General features: G+C 40.8%; 1 protein-coding gene across 1 annotated transcript in view; it reads right to left on the reverse strand.

Moving 5' to 3' along the window:
* Positions 1 to 1,215: 1,215 nt before the first annotated feature.
* xpnpep2 (X-prolyl aminopeptidase (aminopeptidase P) 2, membrane-bound) overlaps positions 1,216 to 18,454 on the reverse strand; it is a 17,367-nt gene continuing 128 nt past the window's right edge. The window contains exons 1-21 of the mRNA XM_084085805.1: positions 18,387 to 18,454; positions 16,843 to 16,901; positions 15,439 to 15,549; positions 14,980 to 15,043; positions 13,876 to 13,980; positions 13,319 to 13,399; positions 13,001 to 13,144; positions 12,407 to 12,508; positions 9,961 to 10,042; positions 9,168 to 9,369; positions 8,508 to 8,597; positions 7,272 to 7,381; positions 6,698 to 6,775; positions 6,298 to 6,369; positions 5,679 to 5,739; positions 5,135 to 5,204; positions 4,031 to 4,135; positions 3,325 to 3,384; positions 3,006 to 3,082; positions 2,760 to 2,849; positions 1,216 to 1,789 (exon numbers count right to left, since the gene is read on the reverse strand). The exon at positions 18,387 to 18,454 is cut by the window's right edge and continues 128 nt beyond it. Coding sequence (XP_083941931.1) covers positions 1,589 to 1,789; positions 2,760 to 2,849; positions 3,006 to 3,082; positions 3,325 to 3,384; positions 4,031 to 4,135; positions 5,135 to 5,204; positions 5,679 to 5,739; positions 6,298 to 6,369; positions 6,698 to 6,775; positions 7,272 to 7,381; positions 8,508 to 8,597; positions 9,168 to 9,369; positions 9,961 to 10,042; positions 12,407 to 12,508; positions 13,001 to 13,144; positions 13,319 to 13,399; positions 13,876 to 13,980; positions 14,980 to 15,043; positions 15,439 to 15,549; positions 16,843 to 16,901; positions 18,387 to 18,435 — 2,013 coding nt within the window. The 5' untranslated portion in view covers positions 18,436 to 18,454 and the 3' untranslated portion in view covers positions 1,216 to 1,588. The remainder of the gene's footprint in view (positions 1,790 to 2,759; positions 2,850 to 3,005; positions 3,083 to 3,324; positions 3,385 to 4,030; positions 4,136 to 5,134; positions 5,205 to 5,678; positions 5,740 to 6,297; positions 6,370 to 6,697; positions 6,776 to 7,271; positions 7,382 to 8,507; positions 8,598 to 9,167; positions 9,370 to 9,960; positions 10,043 to 12,406; positions 12,509 to 13,000; positions 13,145 to 13,318; positions 13,400 to 13,875; positions 13,981 to 14,979; positions 15,044 to 15,438; positions 15,550 to 16,842; positions 16,902 to 18,386) is intronic.

Genomic DNA, 18,454 nt, shown 5'->3' on the forward strand with positions numbered 1-18,454 from the left:
GCCCTTCTCCTGTTTGTTTGCTAAAATACAAATCAAACCATCCAAATGAGATGCAAGTTTTGTGTAGAAAGAGAGAGAGCTAGAGAGAGAGTGAGAGACCCCTGCTGATATTGCACAATAACTACGCAAAGTCTGACAAGTAATGTAAGACAGTGAATTGAGTGCCATGGCCCATAGAAATGGGCATGCACTTATTCTTGTCAACAAGGCAAACATTAGTTGATCAGAGAGGGAAGTAGAAATGTGAGATGAATTTAGCATGTTATGTTCAAGTGGTGGCAAGCCACATGAAATGACGGTGCCCTATTTTAGTTTCCTGTCATTCTCTTTTCGAGGTTGATGACAACTTTGACTTTCAACAAGGTGATAACTAACTAAAAATGTTGTATAGCAGTTTGTTTGATGAAAACCAGAATGACATTGTTGATCATGGTGAGTTTGAGTTAATAGACACTTCATAAGGACATCATGGAGGCCTTACATGTTTGTACATACAGTAGATACCAAAGATAAACAGTTCTAACAGTAACTGATTAAACAATGCAAAGGGGAAGAAAACAAGTTTGTTCCTTACACAGCACAATGATCTCATATTTTCAACAATAGTCATATTATTCTTCCTCTTTTAGGGGCCTCTTTACCACAACCACGTCATTGTAAGCCTGCATATGGTTGAATATGCCATTTCTAAACAGATTTCTGTCTTTAATTCACCTTTCACATAGACTGACGGCATATGGATGCAATGCCTTCTAATTATGTGTAAAAACGAACTAGTTTCCTGCTGCAAGTGACATCCTTGTTAATGAAAGCGTGCACACATGCAGAGAGAAAAGAAAAACCTTCAATCTTCAGAAACAAAAAAAAGACAACAACAGTGTTTTCACACCTTCACACAGCTCTGACAGTAATAGTTGCCTGGCAACCGAGTTTCCTCTGGCACAAACCTTCATGTGGCAGAACTGAACCTCAAGAGCTGTTCACGTATGACATGTTAAAACTCTCTCTCACCAGGCGGTGAGAGAGATTGCTGCTGGGTCGCAGCATGCAGCGGTGACCCCAATTACCTGGCACTGTTGGACAAAATCCTGGTAGAAAAAGAAAACATCATGGTTTGGACAAAATTTAATAATTTAAATTTACGGTGGCTGAATGTGGTATATGTGAATTTCTTTGATAAGACTATTGTTTTGAAATATGCAAGCAGGCGAGGACAAGAGTAGTCGGTGGCTTGTTTTCTTAAAAGAGCATTACTTTAATAAAACATGAATCATATTGCATTGTCAACTGGCAATGGCCCCTTTCAGGCGGATATACAAAAAATAAATCAAATTTAAATACTTTTACCGTCACAAGATAATTGACACACATTTAACACAAAAGCAAACTTACCTAATTACAAGATCTAATGCAAATCTCCCTTAGCCAAAACCAAAATAAATGAGAAAAAAAACCCAGAAAAAAAACAACACCACCAACCACTGTATATTTCAACCTGGTTCAGTTACTGTCAATAGAGACTGCATAGAGGGCAACATCTGTTATGCAATTCTGCCATAAAGAGTGAGACTAATGGAGGGATGAGAAACTAATAGAGGAGAGCAGTGACCATGACAGTGAGGATGAGAGAGGACGAGGAGAGGACTGTGGGGACGGCTCTAGAGCCAGCACTCTGGAAGGGCTCTGTATGCTTCTGCATCCATTCCCTCTCATTGGACAGGCCCTGCCTCTCCAGCTCTGGCCCCATCACCTTACGGACGATCTCATAGTAATTGTTCAACCATTGCACCTGGAAGTTGAGAGACCACTAAAGTGAGAGTGAAACTCACACACGTGTGGATGTGTGCACTTACACACACACACACACACACACAGAAATAGAAACGTACACACGTGCATACACAGCAATAGCCATTTATACCAACCATTTATATCAACTTTACTCTGAGATTGTAAGAATTTTACATTTTTACTCTGAATTAATAAGCGATGTAACATGTACACATGTACATTTGTTACAAACGCTTTGGCAACCTAATTTCAAAAGGAGAGGGTTGCATAAAGCATGACAAGATGATCCGTTTTCCATAAAATGTATACAAATATTACCGAGTTGCTGTACACTCGTAGCTTCTGATGCAAAAATAATTTTACTTTCTCAGAAGATTTTGTTTAGCTTGAGCTGCAGAGACAAGAATCTGAAAGACGCTGCATGCACAGGGGATTTTAATAGGAAATGTAAACTTTTCCCCAAGAAACCTTTTTAGTATTAAACAGGCCACATCACACAAATGTAATGGGAACAACCAGTGAACGCAGGAGCACTCCTAATCAATCAGCCATTATAATGCTGTTCTAAAATATGATTATTTTGCAAAAACAGTGGAAAAAACATGCATAAAATCGTGTTATTTTAGACTAAATGTGAATGCTAGGGGGTTGCAACTGCCATCCCCTCAGACCCCAAATTATGCCCCTGCAGTCAAGCCCAACCAGGTAATAAAAATGATTTGACCTGTAATTCAATTTGGTTTAGCTTGTGTTTTATTGTTTTTATTCAGATTTATACGTTCATTTATACGTTTATTTCAGGTAACAAAATTCATTTACCACTGCTAGTTTTAGTTTTCATCATAGTTTTCTTTAACGATAATAAACCTGGCTAGAACATTAATATTCATAATACAAAATAAGAAGCTGTCAGGAGCAAAATGGAGTTTAAATACAGTTAACTAAAATACACGTATTTCTTATCTTACCTGTTCATGGCTAAGGAGAGCGACGTCAATCAGCTTTCTGTCATATGGTACCAATGACACAGTGTCAAAGGTCAGGTAGTTGTTACCGTACTGAGGACAGAAAACCACAAGGGGCCAGAAATCATTCACATAGTCTTTGATTGATAATAGATCACTGGTACAGTCACTGATAACCAATAACGAGTCATGTTTATCTAATTTTGTCGATTAAGGCATCCCCCTTATGCTGTAGCTCAACAACTGTACCTTTGTAGAGACGGGTATAATCACAGCAACGTCTTCAATCCGAATGCCAAATTCATTGTCCTTGTAATATCCTGGTTCTGAGAGAAAGGTGTTTCAAAAATGTTTCTGTAATTTTTCACTCTGTGTTATTATCTTCAACTTTAACCCTGGCAGCCCTATTTTCGGCATGTAATTGTAGCCAAACATGTTAAAAATAAAACTCAAAAATAGATCTACAAGCTCACAATATGTCATGCGACACGTTGTGAGCTTGTAGATATCCTATCCTCTAATAGCTGAAGTATAAAATAGGGCTTAAGTGGTTAATGTTATATATTACCTATAGAGGTGAACATGCCTTCCCTGAAACCAATGTTGTTGCTCTGAAAGCCAACTGGCCCTGCAAGGGAACATCCCAGAGATACAGTATTAGAGGATTATGTGACTATTAAAAAGTGAAATCTACTGAACATGTATCGTAATTCCCAGCCAACTAGTGTGACATAGCTGTGGTGTTCATGTTAAAGTGCTTAAGCAAAGTCCTACAGGTATACAGTAGATGGATTATAGAGGATTGGCTGTTTTTTGTTTTTGTTTTTTTTATTCAGTAACTATACCTCACCACCAATAAATACTCATAAGCTAGTAAGATTTCACATTTACAAACAAGGATGGCTTGAGGATGGTCAGATTTGAAAGGATTGCCTGACAAAATGAAAAGCGTATTTGTTAAGTTATACATTTGTGCAATGGATTTTCTTTAAAGCAGCATTTGATATACTATATTCCACGGGTATCAAATGATTTTAACTAACTGACAGAAAGACAGACAGACAGACAGACAGACAGACAGACAGACAGACAGACAGACAGACAGACAGAGTGTTGTGGGCTTGTAGATCGGCTATTTTTGCCACTTTTGTGTGACTGTAGTATGATGTCACAAAAAAAAACATACAAAGTTTAACTATTTAGACACAAGGTTTCTGTCCGACAATAGCGATATAGATAATGTTGAGTAAAATCAGTGGAAAAATAGAACATACACTCATGAACCCCAAAGTAATTTCCAACACCGTGCCCTGTGCCATGGCCGTAGTTCAACCCCACCGCCCACAGTGCACGGCGACCCAGCATCTCCATGTTGGCACCTGTTCATTGATGAAAGAGAGAGATTTGAGTCAAACACCCTGCAGCAAATGACAAACACACCTTTCCGTTTTAATGAGGAAAGACAATAAAAGCAGTGGCAAGTGTATAAATAGCGTCCTCTAGTGGTTAAATGGAAAACATTAGATTTAAAGAACAATTCAACTTTGGTAGAGGTTTGATTTGTGTAATTACTGTGCTTTGCCATGATATAACGCGATATATTGGTGAGATTACCTCAACATTTTATTAAATATTAATATTCCAATTTACTGTATGCTCCCAATTGACTTACACTGCATAGCAAAACAAAACAGGTTTCAAAGTAACAGCTTTAGCACCAACAAATGCGAACAAAATGGATTCTGCCAATGTAAAAACAAATCCAAATCCGGTTTAGAGTTTGGGGAAATGAAAAGGTTAATTTTGTGTTGATTTGACTATTTGAATTAGAAGATCTGGCAGGTATCTTATGCTTCAGAGAAAAAAAATCACGATGTTTGTTATTGCAAGTTTGCAGGTTTGTTATTTGTATTATCATCACTTTATCATCCAAATAAAGCTCAAGTCGAGTTAGGAGTTTTTTTTACTATTAATGTGGAGATTAGGTGGTTTGACAGACAGTTTGAGGATCCAATGGAGTTACGTAGTAGGTTTAGTCAGAAGTACTTTTTAATACTTTTCATTGGTTCAATATTTGTAAAACCCACACACAGACTGTTCAATAGCATTGATTTATACAAATAAACGAAAAAGTTGAAAAATGGAGATAGCTGGTTTCTGCCCGACAGCGACGATATACAGTATCTCGACAATATTTGGAGTTAAGTCATGGGAAGGTAACAACACAACCCAAACCTCTACTAAAATGTAATTGAAGGGAGTGTTAGGGTGTTATTTCTCTAGCCTGGAAACCAGACAAATCTGCTAGAGCTATAAAAAAAAATAGCTCTGCGCAATGATATTAGTCTGGCCATGCCAGGCTTTTATTGCTCACCCACCTCTGGTCCCTGAGGGAAAGATGGTTCGAGATATCTCAATATTTCCCATGAGCACACGAGTGAAGGCCTCCTGTCAAACATTGCACATGACTGACGATGAGGAAATTGCATGCAAACATACACATTTAAACATACATTATTTAAATATCTGTTTAATTCCCATTGGAGTCATACCCATCTTGAAAAATCAAGACAAATCACAATCCACTATGTGGGGCTGTGTCCACAGAAAGCTTTTTTTCCCCCCGCTGCCGAATGTCACTGTTTTAGACCGAACAATCGTAGTTGAGGAAGACTACATACTTAGTAAACTGTCATCCCCTCCCCTCTATGCCGAAGGTCAACAAACAAACATGCTCCATGCGTTTTGGAAGCGCTCTTCAACTTCACAGGTTTACAGGTGTAAATAAGTGGGTGAAAGCGTTGGATATAAAGGGGTTGTGTGGAGTAGGAGTAAAGCAACTCCTACTGCTGAGCACTCAAGTGAAGTCCAAAAGTACCAAATATAACTACGTATGTTTGAGTGAAATATGAAAAGCTGTACCCTTTGAAATGCTGTGGGAGTCCCCCAGTGAACTGTTCGAGTGATGTCAGTGGTACCATCCCTAAGAGCAGGGACAGAAGGGATTAGTCAAATCAAGATAAATGTTTAGTGTCCGGGTAGCTCAGTCGGTAGAGAACTATCCTTTCCACCACAAGATCATGGGTTTGATCCCAGGCACCGCCAACTCAGCGTATGAGTAGCACGGCTTGGGTGTGGTACGTCATGCGGTAAGTACTGGGAGCTGATGGTAGGTGTTCCACCTCAGCAATCCATCTCCCAGGGGTCTAGTGCATTGCGAAACAGGGATAGACTCCCGCACTCTGGCTGATACCAACAATAAGCCTCTCCGACCTACTTAAATCTTAAACACTTAAGCCCTTCTTATGTTTTACGACAAATAGAGAAAATAGCCGATTTACAAGTAGATGGGCTATTTTTGCTATTTTGGGACGAGGGAAGGGGGATAATAAAGAAATAAAGATTTGAAATTGAAAATTAATAAATTGAATATTTTCGAAAACGTTTGAAAGTTTTCGCCTATATTTAATGACATGCCCAAACTAGGGATGCCAGGTTTGAATTGGTTAATTACTAAACTAGAAATAGTGCATTTACTTACAGGTACTGGCCACCGGAATCCACCAGGTACATCTCATCAACTGTCAACTTCCTGCTGCTTTCAGTTGTAGGGCTGAAATACAGAAGTCATGACCAAAACACACAAATGTAATTGTTTGATTCCCTTAATGTTTTTATTTCACACTGTACTTTATATTGTAAACTACTGTACATGTCATCATGTTTTTATTCTGTTGCTGATTTTATTTTATGTACAGTAATATAGCAATTTGTAAAACATTTTTGATAAATGCTTTATAAACAAAGCTTAATATTATCATTAAATAGTAATATACTGTACATTGTGATAGCAATATGATGCTGTATGATGCTGGAGATCCACTTTGATGAATAAACATGGTGCCAGAATAAAGATGAACTTTCAAATGGACATACAGTACCTGTAATGGGCGAGAGCAGCATTGGGTCCACTCGCAGAGATGGTGTCAAAGCTTGGGCCTCTGCTGTCCTTCTGGTGGCTACAACAAAGTTTATAACAGGGAGCGTACTTTTTTATGTATTAGACATGGAATTTTATTTCATAGATGGTGCCTACTCTGTTTTCCGCTGATCAATATTCTTTAGGATTTTTGTTAAGGTTTGTTTCAAACATATCTCTACAGTTCCATGCACACCGCCTACAGTATACACTTTGTTGAAAGGGATTCCCCAGGGATCTATCCTTGGCCCACTCAGCTTCTCCCTCTACCCCTAATCTTTTAGGCAAAAATAGCAGATCTATGAGCTCACAATGCGTCGCAATGTGACACGTTGTGAGCTTTTAGATCTGCTGTTTTCACTGAATGTTCACCTATTTTTGCAGATGTTCATCTAAAAGACATGCCCAGAATAAAGGCACTATGGATAATGTGGTTAAATGTTAGAGTATAATGACACATTTAACTTTTAACTGAGGTAAATGAGCTTGACTGAAACCATTCAATACTCTGCTATACTGCACAGTATGCTTCTCACCTGCGAAGCTCATTAACATACTGCGCAGCAGTTAGCTCTGTTTCTTTGCCTTCAGGAACGGCCTTTTCCAACCACATGAGGAACTGGATGACTGCAACCGCATCCCTCACCTACAGTATACAGGGCCAGAAGGACACATATGCACATCTCAGCTACCATTAACATCAAACATACTGTAATCACTTACTGTATATTGACATTAAATGGGCATGAAACCCTTGGGTGATTAAGTTTGTTTTCCTGTACAGGTTAAACACTACAGAAAACATGGCAGCCTAGTAAGCAACACAGCTGCAGCTAATCTATCTATCTATTAATTCATAAGACCTGTGTGTGTGTACTGTATGTCTGTATGTCCCATATGAGCAGCACTGAGTGGCAATTCAATCGGACCAACGGTTTCCGAGAACCGGCAAACCACGAATGTCCGTACAGTATCTGTCTAACCACGAGGACAGACCGATTCTGCGGAGGACTGAGATTTTGCAAAGTCAGCCAAATATGATTGCAGTGTTTTAGATCAGACCAAGACTCTGCCTCACCCCTCCAGGGTCTCGGTCTTGACTCAACCTCACCCCTCCAGTGTCTCGGTCTCGACTCGGCCTCACCCCTCCAAGGTCTCGGTCTCGACTCGGCCTCACCCCTCCAGGGTCTCGGTCTTGACTCGGCCTCACCCCTCCAGGGTCTCGGTCTTGACTTGGTCTTGCCTTAGGTCTTAACTACGGCACTAATAGCTAGTTTATGCACTGACAACATAACTGCAGCATCCCTGATTTGACTCCTGGCTTGTGACCTGCTTACATACTGCATCATCTCACCTTTCCCACCACTTAGTTTCCTGTCGCTCTTCACTAGCTAATATAATATTTTAAAAGTGTACAATGTATAAATGAAAACGCCAGCACAATTTAGCTGGACTCATAAAAGTCCCACTATTTTGGAGTGAGGATAGACTGATGGATGAGGTTGCTCTCAGACAGACATAATGGGAGGCATTGGCGTCCAGTGAAGAACTTTATGGCTTCATAAATAGTAATTGAAAGTGTTTTCAGAAAGGTTTATGCGTATGCATGTTATCTGTGTCTGTGTGTGTGTGTGTGTGTGTGTGTGTGTGTGTGTGTGTGTGTGTGTGTGTGTGTGTGTGTGTGTGTGTGTGAACGCGCGCGTGTGCGTGTGTAAGTGCTTGGGTGCATGTGTGTGTGTGTGTGTGTGTGTGTGTGTGTTTAGATATCATACGTGAGCATCTCTCAACACACGCTGCTCGGTTTGGTCCTTTACTGCTTTGGTGGTCAGCACAGGAGAGTAGTCGCTGGTCAGCAGCCTTTCCTGCATCATGAACAAAGACGAGTCAAAAACGTGTTTTTGAAACAGAAACGCCTGCTCAGTTGTGCCGTGAATGCATAAATGTTATTATAAAATAGTTGTATCTATCATCTCATAGACACTAGAAAATTGCATCTGAGCTTTTACCACAAGTAATGACAGCATCCAGTATAGTACATATAGTATAGTACTAGTAGTATAGTATAGTATTCTGATAACATGTGAACATGTAACATGTTTATTAGAACCGTATTAAACTGGTAAAAGTCTAAATGAATTGAATGGCTTTCTAAACTCCAGAGATAAATAAAGTAAATTAATATTGTCTTATTTTCCAACTTCAAACAAAGCTCCTGATTAAAGGAGTCGGAACACAATTGATTGATAGATCATTAAAACAGACAACTCTGCCGGCCCACCCATCTGACAAATTAACAAAGTGGTCGGATGGGTGGGCCGCAAACGCTTTCATGGTTGTCAAGTGGTCCCTGATCCGGAAAAGGTTGTGAACCCACCGGGCTAAATAAATTCCATATATTAAAGTCAAATTTGTACCTCCATCCCATCCATTACCTGTGGTGTAATGAGCTCATAGAGCGCGTAGTTTGTGTACTCTGTGCCAACCCATACTTTTGCATCAGGGTTAGCCACATACCCCTGGAGGACTGTCCGCACACTGTCATAACTTCTCAACTGGACACACATGCTCAGGCTACAGGATGCATTCAGATAGACCTTCAACTCCTCCGTGACTCTCTCTGTGTGTACAAATAGCCTGAGAAAAGGACAGAGAGAAGGACATTTACAGGTGGAGAAGGTTTCATTGGTTTGAAAGTAGTCAAGTGCGGCAAAGAATGGGTTGAAAATTCTGAGAAGATATACAAGCAAAATGACCATGAACAACATGATATACAAGCTTGCACTATGAGCTTGTAGATCTGCTATTTTTGGAAAATCGTGAAAATGTTCGCAAATCTTTGAATATATATATTTTTACAGACACATTTTTTAACCAAAATCTTTGCTTCTCGGGGTCCCTGGCACACATTTTTTGACATGGGGGTCCGCGGCCAAATACATATCATTTTGGGGGGTCCTTGACATGAAAAGGTTTGAGCACCACTTTTAAAACTGGATTTAAAATCATTATTTTTGAAACAATGGGGTTAATGGGGTTACATTTTACAGCATACACAGCAGAAAATGTTTTACACTTGCCATACAACGGTGCCAAAAATAGCTGATCTTCAAGCTCCCAACGAGCGCGCAGAATAAAATCTGGCTTTAAACAGAAATTGCATCATCAAAACCATCTGCATTGCACTTGTCCAGAGTTCACATGACATTATTGCACGAAAGGACTTGCCAGATCTGATCCAGTGTCAGCAGAGTGTAGGAGTAGAAGAATGGGTTGTATGGGATGTCGTTGCCACGCAGGTTAAACAGCCCTGTAATAAAACACAGACATCTCGTGCTGTCAGGAGCCGTCCATAGTCTCGTTCACATGATTTATTACAGTGTGTCCGTCTCCTATACTGTACAGGGCTGCATGCTTCCCCACATACTGTATGTGCTCCACAGACAAAGTCTGTGTTCTTTACTGAGGCATATGAAAGCATATAATAATATTACCCTCTTCATTTTCTTCTTGATAAGTTTATTAGAACCTAATAAACGGTGGTAGAAACAAAAGGGACAGAAAAGAGAAAACGAATTGTAATTTCCTACTCCCCAACAACAAAATAATTGAACACCTACTGTAGCTCCCAAATTCCCAAAACAGAACAAACAGAACAAAGGTGAAATAACTTCTGCGGGTACAAAAGTACAAATGTATTGGCATCAAAATATACTTTTTAGAACAAAAAGTAAAAGTACAGAAGTTTTTTCAGTATCTGTCAAAATCTGTCGAAAATATCCCATCTCCATGTGTCTCTATGTGTCACATCGCGGTGTGTCGTGCGTTTGTAGATCAGCAATTTTTTAAAAGGCGAAATAGAAAATAGTAACACACCAATAGTAAAATAGTGTATATTAAGGTTGGGTTTCAACCTGGTAAGTTCTTGCTGTGACCTAGATAAACACCCTCTCCTCCTGACTGCATGACGTCAGCAGAACATATTGCATTGCAAAATGAAATCAACCACTTAAACCCTCTATTCTTAGAGAAACAGACTCGAGGTACTACTGTACTTGGATCGCCTTTTCCCGTCTACACCAAATCTCTTTGCCAAAAATAGCAGATCTACAAGCTCACAATGCGTCACATGAGCTTGTAGAACCCCCCCCCCCCCCCAGAATGTGGATGCCGGGGTTCAAATGGTTAAATATTTAATAATTTGTTGTATCTTGTCTGAAATATTCCTCTTCAGTTTTGATTAAAAAATATATTATATAAAACTAAGCCATTAAACCCTTATTTTGAATGGCAGAATAACTAATCATGGGATTAGCCAATGAGAGGCAATTTGTATGTTTTAAAGCATATGAACTTGAAGCTCATCGTTTTATGTAGTCTGGCAACACACCGCACTGAACACATTGGGAAGTGTTTTTCTTTTGTTCGTTTTTTCCCCCCAGATTATTATGTAATCATAGAACAATAGGATTTACATTTAATATAGCGACAGAATCCAACAGCAATGAGAGATTGCAAATAATTAAAAACAAAGCTCTGGAGCACACAGATGCAATCAAGTCGTTTTAGTGGAGAAAATAAAACACTAGACTTTTATTTACGTCATTAAAGGGACATGATTGCATCATGTGTGCTCAAAAGCATTGTTGTATACAGTGATGGACTGTAACAAAGTACATTTACTTGAGGTCTGTACTTGACCCATTTAGACCTGGAACACCTTGTTAGACCTTTCAAGCTCGGAACACTTCTGTGTCACATTAGCTGATGCTAATCAGCTAATGGGTTTGGGTGAGCACTTTTATCTATATATATATAATATATATATATATATAGTATGATGGTCAGGAATTAGAAGGCATTTTTAGAATCGGCCTCGGGTCTAAATGGGTTAAGTAAATATTTTGAGTATCTGTACTTTACGTGAGTATTTGTAAATTACTTTCACTCCACTACAATTCAATGGCAAATAGACATACTTTTGACTCCACTTCCAGGAAGGGACAGTGTGCATTATGAATTAACCACTTACACTCTACTTCAAATAGAGTAAAAATAGACGATCTACAAGCTCACAACTTGTAGATCTGCTATTTTGACTATTATTGATATTTGTTGTAATGTGTAATTTGTACTTTTGAATATTTTAAAATCTACTTTTCAATACTTTAGTATTTTTTTCAAAGCAAGTACTCCACTACTTTAACTCAAGTACAAATTTGATATTTAAACAGGAGTACTCAAGCACTGAGTTTGAGTTATGTACTGTATGCAACCATAGAGCGCTGAAGTCTGACAACACTGGTCCCCCTCGGTCACAGAGTTATTGGAAATCCCGTAGGGGAATCTTAGATCGCGTCATAAGAACTGTGTTCCAAAAATAAACAAACCAGCAGGGCGGTTTTACTCATATGGATATGAAGCATCAACTGGCGGTGAAAAAGTACTAATTTATCAAAAGGGAATGACGTTATCAAATGTAAATGTAATATCACAACACAGAGTCACACACTGACAAAATCGCCGGGCTGATTTGTTTATTTTTGGAACGCAGTTCTTATATGACTTCTAATATTTCTAAGATTTCCTGATGGGAATTTCAATAGAAGAAATACTTCCGTGACCCAGCGGCAGTGACGCCAGGACTGCGGTACTCTATTGTCAGGGTTCTTACAGGCACTCTCATCCAGGGCTGAAAGCAGAAGGGCCGTAGGCTGGTAAGGACTGTCCTTCATTTGAGTCCTGATATGATTCACCTTCATCTGCCAGGTCCGCTCTGTGGGTACACACACACACAAGCACACGCACACACACACGCATGTACGTACACAAGCACACCATTAACTTTATGGTCCTCTCCATTTACCTACAATAAACATAGCTACTCCCTGACCATGACAAAGGGTAAAGAGGCGGATATGAAGATAGAGAGACAATGTGCCTCCAGACATATTCACTATCTGTTGCTTTTTCCATTCCCTTGATGTTGTTGCTTATGACAAACAGCCATAAAAGAAAATGAATGAATGGACTGTTTATGGCTGTGTTTGTGTCGTGGCCGGCTGCTTTCTGTCCAGTTTGCAGGTATTTATCAGCACACACCGATAAGGGGCACAACACTGGCAGACACACACACACACACACACACACACACACACACACACACACACACACACACACACACACACACACACACACACACACACACACACACACACACACACACACACACACGCACACACGCACACACACACACACACACACACACCTATGACACGGTCTGGTAGGCGGGTGAGGTTATCGGGAGGGACGGGAGGTCTGTCCGTCCACACTCCGTCCACCAGATTATCGGGGATGGACTTGAGGATGCGGTTTCCTGGTTCCAGGTCCATGCTGTAGCGCTCGTGCGTTTCTAATGGGGGGAAATTGCCGTCGATTACGCACTGGGAGCAAAAATCAATCGCAAACAAACAGTCCGCACAGCGGCCCGATGCTCGTGTCAATACTTTCCCCATCTGCTTGGGTGAGCACTTTATTGATGCTAAGCTAGACTGACAGGCTGGCTGGCAGGTCGGGGCTTCCTTACTGAGGGAGAAGAGGAAGGGGTCAAAGCCGATCTCTCCACCTTCTGGAACCTGGGAGAGTAGCCAGTCTGCCAAGGTAGACGCTGTGGAACATCACAAATGACAGACTAAGAGAAAGTGACAGGTTATCAACGACACCCGTTCTGATGCTATGAATGATACAGTGCAGAATTTTGATCTATCAATGATGTGTCTTGAATTTACAAAGTATAGTATAATCATTATTGTATTTAATACCGCACACAAACATTAGCACACAAATTAGCATGGATTATGTGGCTATTAGAGTCGGTGGGCCAGTACAACAGCTTAATCAAATCTCATATTAAAATGAGCTACGCATAGGTAAATATAGTATAGTGACTAGTCATTATGACAGTGATATACCTTATGACAAACCACACAGTACGGTGATTTGATTACATTTTACATCTACACGAGCAGTTTATTCACTCATGTTAATTAAAACACTGACACCATATTGGAGGGATGGCCAGACAATCATTCCACGCAAACCTGCTGGTGTGTCTTTAATTGACATGACTAGTTACATCCCTACCATCTTTCTCAAGGTCCCAGTTGCAGTCCATCTGTCTCTCTGCTTGAACCCAGTAGCGGCTGTCTGTCCACAGCGCGGCCTTGGTCAGGGTAACTACAGCAGTGCCTGGAGGAACGAGGACAGCGGGCTGTATCATGGTGGGTTGGCAGGTAGGCGGCGTGGGGCAGTGACATTGAATTACAAGTGACTGTAAATGTCAGAGTTGACGTAGCGCTACGTGATGGGGCCGGCTAATCTGCAAGTTAATTTGGGTGTGCGACACATGCAAGGTTAAAGAACAATACACAGGGAGATTGGCGGTCCAGCCATGTGCGGTGGATTTCTCTATAAGAGCTTGTCGTTTGCTTACAAGATATTGTCACTTTGCTGTTGCACTGTGATGGTGCATTTACACTAGCAGCGACAATGTGGCTACAAGCCAGTCACATAAAGATACAAACTGAAGTCCAACACTTGTCGCTGCGTGACAAGTTGAGCTCGCTTCAGCTTCTTTGAAGTGCCAGTCAATCATACTGTACATATGTGTTTTCCACAACCCTTCTCCAACACACAATTCCTCCTTTTAATGTTGACAAACTAATATATGATGCAAAAAAAGAATCCCTTTTCTTTTTTACTCTACCCTTTATATGTTCCATAACATTGCCGAATGGTTGTCATGACATCAGCAAGAGCATTGAGCAACACATCGCTAGCAAGCAACACGTCATACAACGAGATATAAATGAAGCATGATGTATATACCTCGTCGTACGACTGAGAATACATTTGGCCATGAGGCTTTATAGATTGTGCCAACCGAAGTGCTTAGAAACATTTGGGCGAGTGCACGGGAGCAATTCACCAGGCCTATGGGGAGCGATCAGTCTTCATAAATCCATTCAACTACATGAGTGCAGAGTATTAGAGCAGAGCTGTGATCATTTACTCTGGTCACCACTACAGTCCGTAATAGATCTCATGATCATCTGTGTGGAAGCAGAACCACCCTGAATCACCAGACATTAGTCATACCACCAATGGCTGCATGAGTAAGTGAGTGAGTGAGCTCGAGCTGATGAATGGGAGAAGAGGAAGAGTAAGGATTGAGGAGGTGTACTGTACCTGCAGAGCCTGTGAAACCAGTCATGAAGGCCATCCTGGCATCGCGTGGAGCAATGTACTCGCTCTGTCAGAGAGATGAACTGCTTCAGTATCGCTTGCGTGCACACAAACACACACACACACACACGTACACACGCTCACTCACGTGCGTGAATCCACATGCGCACACACATCTCCACGCACCCACATAACAAGTTATGCTTTTAACCACTTGAACCCTAGAGGCCCTATTCTGGGCATGTCATAATAGGTGAAAATTTGGCAAAAATAGCAGATCTACTAGCTAACATGTCGCGTTAAGAGTGAGACGCTTTGTGAGCTTGAAGATTCAGTGAAGAGATATGGTGTAGAGGCAAAACAAAAAACGAGGGGTCCAAGGATGGACTCCTGGGGGACCCTGGTCAACAAAGTATATCTGGTTCATGTGGTTAAATGATTTTGTCTGTCTGACAGTCATACCAGGTGAGCATCAGTACCAGGGATGATGTAGGCAGAGATGTTATGGGACCGCATTGCCTCTCTTAGAGACTGCAGCCTGAGAGTGGTGTTCACCACAGTCTGGGGGAGGTACTGCAACACACACACACACACACACACACACACACACACACACACACACACACACACACACACACACACACACACACACACACACACACACACACACACACACACACACACACACACACACACACACACACACACATTAAGAACACTTTCTATAAGAATAATAGAATAGCTTGTGCTTGAATGGAGGACACACACACAAAGACAAAGCTAACTGATAATAATGATAATGATTAATAGATAAGCATACTGTATGATTTCTTACAGATTAACCCATTAAAAGCCTATCAATGGAACCTACTGTAGCAAAATCACAATTTTTGGTGTGCATAATGTCTCAGAAACACTAAGGAAGACCTAGGGCTGTTTCCGTCTGCTGATGTGTAATTAAAAGTGTTACATACTTATTGGCGAGTGCTGATGACTTAAACCTTTGCTATTTTTTGGCTTTTGGGCTTGCACACATCATACTTTGGGGATTTGAGTTGAGGACACCAGTTCCCTTGTTTCTTTCTTTCTTATCAGGTGGGGAAAACAAAACAACCTAATCAAGCTTTTGTATTGAATGAGAGAAGGAGAAGTTTAGTTGAGCAGGGTTCGATTTATAAAAAAATAAATGAATGTCAGCATCCCTTAACAGTATAAAACTGAACAAAACAGCAGCCGCACACTCAAAAAGAATGAGTAAATAAAAATAAAGCTTTTGGTCATGTGACATTCAGGCATGCAAGGACATGGGAATGCAGCAATGCTGTGCGTAAGGGTTCGAGCAGTGTCATCACATAGCCAATGCAAGACACCTGTGTCCAACATACCAGTGACTAGATAGACATCAAGGGAATTGTAGTACCAAATGTAGTGTACTACAGAGGCCATATCAACATCAAAGAAATTGTAGACCTAGACCTATATTGACTACAACAGTCTTAGACACGAGTGTCTAAGACTTAAAATACATTTAAATTGTTTAAAATATGTACAAGAAAAAGCACAAACACAATAGACAAATGCTACAAAATATATGCAGACATCAGGTGGTAGCCATCATATACAGTAGCATAGTAGAGTAGAGCATAGAATTACACATCAAAAGCAGACGCCTGCATTACCCACCCCGCCCAAGCAAATCGAACCCTGAAAATGAGAAAAATTACAGTGCACTGTACTGTATGTAGACATAGAGGGAAGGCAATGGGGCAGGTGCTCAAGCACTGGTTGGCTCTAACGTGTGCATGTGCCTGATTGCATGCATCATTCCTTCCCAGTGCTTTGACACATGTGGCCCACAGGACTCACCGGTGGGGAGACAGAGCAGTTCCTCTCAGTTCTCGCATCAGCAAAAGCAGCGCCCTTTCCTGGGGAGGAACAAGGAAAAAGACCTTGAAAAGTGACAATACCACGCCTGAGCCGAGCTGGGTAAGCATTATTCCCAGATCAAGTGAAGCGCCACTGTCATAACTTATACTCTATTTTGGGGGCTGTCGTAGCTGGTTTGACCTCCGGCTCACTCCGTATAGCTGTCCCTGAGCAAGACATTTAACCCTTAATAGCCCCCATGTGCTCATCATAGCCATCTGAGCAGCGATTTGCTGGATAAAACTGTAATAGCAATTTCCCCTCTCCGGGGTCTAGCAAAATAGTCCCTTTCCCTTCCCTTTCCATCTTCCTGCCATTGTGACCAGCAAAAAGCCAGGATAGCAAATTTCTGTCCCAAAGAAAAGTTGAACTGAGAGATGTCAGCAGTCACGGCAAGGCAATGTGTATTGCCTTGCCGTGAATGTGTATTTGTATTTGTATAGCACATTTGAACAACAAGTCACTTCAGTGCTTTACATAAAACATTAATGCTTAATCATTAAGACAAACAAAAATACACATTGTTGTGCAGAAGGAATTTGTCTTGCAGAGCATGTGCTGCCTTCTTGTACCTGTGTGAGTGTAAAATAAACCCTCTTGAATCTTGAAGGTTTTCTGCTTCGATCAAAAAGAACTGATAACTGTAGCAGACCTCCAGTTTTCTGGGAGTTCGTCAGGGTTTCACAAACTGATTTTGACTTTTTCCTGGCTTGTCCGTTATAAGTCTGATTGTCCGCAATCTACTGCCAGTGGCTCTGTGGCTACGAAGCCACTTGCTACCTGGCTGCATCTGAAAAGGTCTTTCATAAGCTTGCAAGCTTTGCTGACACAATATCCGTTGTATATGTCCTGGACTGACATCTGTGCTGTACTCACTCGGTGCTTGTATTGGACCATAGTCCTGATATTGCTATGTAAACGTGTGTGTCGTCTATGGTAACATATTTTGTTGTTTTCCATAATCTGAGGCTTTGACTAACGCCAATTGGAGTCAGTCAAAGTTTTCTGCAGAGTCATTTCAAAGTAGCCGTAAGACACCTTGAAGAGTTTGTCAATCAAATCATTCACCTTCAGTCCGGTGAGGGCATTCACAATCAATCAGGATGCTGCAATACAATCATGCTTGTTTGTAATTTGAATATGGTCTTGGGTATTGGCTCATACACATATGAGTATAAAAAAAATAAAGTCAGTGAATCTCTAAAGAACATAACTGGCATTTGACTGTTCCACAGCCAAATTGTAGGCAAAGAAATCCCAATGAATAATACAACAGGCACGGCAAAAGCAGCAGATGTCAATGGCTTATGCTCCTTTTACAAGCAACATGCACACAGATTTGTATCTTAAATGCTGTTTAATCAACTGCACATGGAAATGTCAATGGATACTGCACATTAGTAAGCCTTCTATGAGCCCGTATGTAGTACAGAACAGTACGATAGATCAATCATTACATGGTTTGGATTAAAAACAACTTTTACCTGTCAGTGCTGCGAGGGACAGAGCTAAGAACCAGCTGTAGGAGGGCATCCTGGCACCACCAGCCTGC

The sequence above is a fragment of the Gymnoscopelus microlampas genome (genome assembly GCF_963454915.1).
Source record: "Gymnoscopelus microlampas genome assembly, chromosome: 18".
Lineage (NCBI taxonomy): Eukaryota > Metazoa > Chordata > Actinopteri > Myctophiformes > Myctophidae > Gymnoscopelus > Gymnoscopelus microlampas.